Raw genomic sequence first — 3,731 nt, 5'->3', positions numbered from 1 at the left:
TCATAGTTTCCGAGGACTTAGAGTTCTGTCAATGACCCGCCTCAGTGCAGCCTTCACCTCATTATTCCTTAAGCTGTAGATGATGGGGTTCAACATGGGAGTGACGACTGTATAGGAGAGAGACACCATTTTCTTGTGCTCAGGTGAGGTGTTTGAACGTGGCCTGAAGTACATGAGGATGGCAGTGGTGTAGAAGAGGGAGACAACTACGAGATGGGAAGAGCAAGTGGAGAAGGCCTTATGCTTCCCCTCAGCTGAAGGCATCCTGAAGATGGTGGAGAGGATGCGGACATAGGAACCCAGGATCAACAAGAAGGGAAGAAGGATGAACAGGACAGTGGCGGTTAGAGCCTCCAGTTCAAACAGTGAAGTATCAGCACAGACCAGGGCTATGACAGGGGGGCTGTCACAGAAGAAGTGATTCACCCTGTTGGGCCCACAAAAAGGGAAACTGAAAATCCATGTGGTTTGCACAGTGGCCACTGGGAATCCTGCGAACCAAGAGGCAGCTGCCAGCTGGGCACAGGACTTGCGGCTCATAATTACAGGGTAGCGCAAGGGATCACAGATAGCTACGTAGCGGTCATAAGCCATTGTGGCCAAGAGGCAGCACTCAGCAGCTCCGAAGAAGAAGAAGAAATACATTTGAGTGGCACAGCCAAGGAAGGAGATGGTTTTGTCTTGGAGTATCAAAGTACCCAACATCTTGGGCACGATCACCAAGTTGAAGCCTATTTCCAGGAAGGATAAGTTTCTGAGAAAGAAATACATAGGACTTTGCAGGGCAGAGTCGGCTGTAGTAACCAGGATGATGAGGACATTGCCCATGAGTGTGATTAGATAAATGATCAAGAACAGGAGAAACAGTAGAGCCTGTAACTCATAGGACAATGTTGAGAAGCTCACAAGAATAAATTCTCTGACAGTTGTCCAGTTTCCCCAGGTCATTCTTCTGCACATTGGGCAGTCAAGATTCAGGAAGGTTGGAAAAGCTTCAATATATTATGTTATAAGCTTATTGTACTCTAAATAAGGAACTTCATTTGGTTCTGGACTCTAAATATGTTGTGATTGTTGAATGTCAAGCATTAGTCTTCTCCAAAATGCATAAAATAAATTCTGTTTTCACAGAATCCTGATTCCTTCCCCCCCCCCAGTTAAACTGAGATTCACTCTATATATTGATACGTGTCCAAGCTTTTCTTTTATAACAAGAATTCAGGAAGAATTCACTTACCCACCCACCCTAGCACTATCAATAATCAGTGGGGCTAAGACAGGGGAACTGTTTTTGAAGGCTGGTTGCACATGGAAGAAGATGAATGAGGTCTACCTGGATACATTTCATACAACAAATACCCAGAGAGGAAAAACTTTCAAGAAACAGACAGTACAATAAAATGCAAATGATTCTTGAGTAATAGTCTTAAAAGGTTCCAATGGCAAGAATCTTAATACTGAGAAAGATTTAATATTGCAGGATGCCCTACTTCTATGCTCATCAAGATGTACAACAGAGAAGTGGATGTATATGCATCTCAGGGAGGAAGAACTCTCAAGGAAGCTGTGTATGAGCAAAGAGAACAGAATTAAGATGACATCAGAATCATGGGAGAATTCTGATATGTTAAGTGTAAGCCTTTACATCATCTCCTCTTAAGTTGTGCTTGGCTCTCAAGGCATTTGATGCTCACACCTTATGTGTTAATAAAGTCCACCTCAAATATCCAGATGCCAGTGGTAAGAAAGACTTTCCATGAGAAAGAAATAATAGAAGATTTCGTTAACAACCAGGTTTCAAAATTAAGATCCTCAAATTATTTTTGATGATGATAATATTAGATGTGGTAGTCATCAAAAATCATAATTAATGACTACAGTAAAAAATATCTATTCTAGTAAAAACTTACTTATCCATAATTACATACACATCAGCAAATTTTGCTAATGGAGTGTGTGTTATGTGGATGGTAGTAAGAACAATGCTGCAGAATAAAGTTGTGGGTGGTCAAGGTATTTTGGCGGAGAGAGTGTTAGAAATGTCTTCCTGAAAAGAAGACACTCAAGTCCTATGCAGGTTCAAAAGCCAATGGAAGAAAGAATGGAAAGGGAAATATAATGAAGGGAATACTTAATATTTTTGCTGATTATTATTTGTTTAAAAATGTTTATCCTCAGTTTTTCTATGTGAACTTCTGTGTGTCTATCCATTTCTTGTGCCTTTTCTTGTCTCCTTTTTCTTCTGTTTCTATTTTTCTATTCTTGCATCTTAGATTTTGTTTTATTATATTATATTTTATTATTACCCCTTAGAAGCCTGCTTTTTTTTTTTTTTTTTTTTTTTTTACTTTTTTTGGGGGTGGGTGGGTTTCAAGACAGGGTTTTTGTGTATGATAGCTCTGGTTGTCCTGGAACTAACTTGTAGATTAGAATGGCCTTGAGCTCACAAAGATCCTCCTGCCTCTGCCTCTGGAGTTCTGGGATTAAAAGTACATGTCACTACCGTCTGACTTGACTTGCCTGTTTGTTTCTGATGAGAGACAGAAAGGGGGTGGATCCAGATAGGACGGATGGGGTGTGTGTGTGAAACTGAGTGGGTGTAGATGGAGAGAAAACAGTAATCAGGATATATTGTATGAAAAAGTATTTTCAATAAAATACAACAAAACCAACATAAAGAAATCTTTGATACTTGTTTACACAGTAAGAGAACATTTAGGAAGTGCCAACTTTAGTTTTTACAGTTTCATTAAAGATTCATCGAATCTTCTGGTAAAACGATGTTGAATAATTTAAAAATAATCTAGTCAAGTGTAACCATGGCCAGTGACAGTTGGAACCACTGTAGGCATAGTATGACTACAAATAGCTACTGGAAAACAAGTGACAAGGAGTAGGAAGAAAGTGGTTATCACAAATGAATGCTTAAAAAAGTACAGGGAACTTACACAAGACTACTCGTGGCTCTCTGAGTTTCCAGTAAGGGCAGACTGCTCTTCAAGGACTGCCAGGAACTTGACATGCTTAAGTCAAGAGAGGATTTAGATGTAACGAAAGACAAGGTCTTTAGAGCTATCTTTACACTGCTTTGCTTTTCCCCTCATCTATGAAATGCATCCTGGGGCATCTTCTTAAGGCAAGAGTTTCAAGAGACACACAGACAAAACGAACCTCATCTGCTTCCTAACTCACAGTTGTAATTATGTACTTTCCTTCATTTGTTTCAATCTCTTGCTAACCTCCCCTTTTATATTTCCTCTTTTTTGAGCTATTCGTTCTTCCTTTTTTTCTTTCATGCCTGTCATCTTTCACTTCTGTTGTAGATTCTCTGTTGTCCCCTCTATGCCGAGGAAGGATAGCAGAGACGTCACTGGGTAGATTTTGAATATGGCCTTCCTGTGCCCGAGGTTATGTTTGTGAGGGTGTTAACAGTACAGGAGAACGTTGAGTACACAGCTTTTGTTAATTGTGGTTGAGACTCTCTCTCTCTCTCTCTCTCTCTCTCTCTCTGTGTGTGTGTGTGTGTGTGTGTGTGTGAGAGAGAGAGAGATAGATAGAGAGATCAGAGAGAAAGAGAGAGAGCACCATAGCAGGAAGTTAAAGAAATGAGGAACTTAGTTGAAGTTGCTGGCTTAGACAGTGACATCTCTCTGTTCACACTGTCCATTTTCAGGACTAACGCCTTGGAGATTTCATGTTTTGTTACAAACAGAAGAATTAGATACATTAAG

General features: G+C 40.2%; 1 protein-coding gene across 1 annotated transcript; it reads right to left on the bottom strand.

Annotated features, from left to right (window-relative positions):
* On the bottom strand, window positions 1-948 carry LOC127228143 (olfactory receptor 10A4). Its single transcript, XM_051192618.1, has one exon. It carries the CDS (start codon window positions 946-948, stop codon window positions 1-3), a length of 948 nt encoding a protein of 315 aa, XP_051048575.1.
* Window positions 949-3,731: the final 2,783 nt, after the last annotated feature.

This window comes from Phodopus roborovskii, unplaced genomic scaffold, assembly GCF_943737965.1.
Source record: "Phodopus roborovskii unplaced genomic scaffold, PHOROB, whole genome shotgun sequence".
NCBI classification, from domain to species: Eukaryota; Metazoa; Chordata; class Mammalia; order Rodentia; family Cricetidae; genus Phodopus; species Phodopus roborovskii.
This window is presented reverse-complemented; position numbering and strand designations above follow the sequence as displayed.

Excerpts from the sequence above, each read along its gene's own strand:
- LOC127228143 (XM_051192618.1), bottom strand. The coding sequence starts at position 948 with ATGACCTGGGGAAACTGGACAACTGTCAGAGAATTTATTCTTGTGAGC.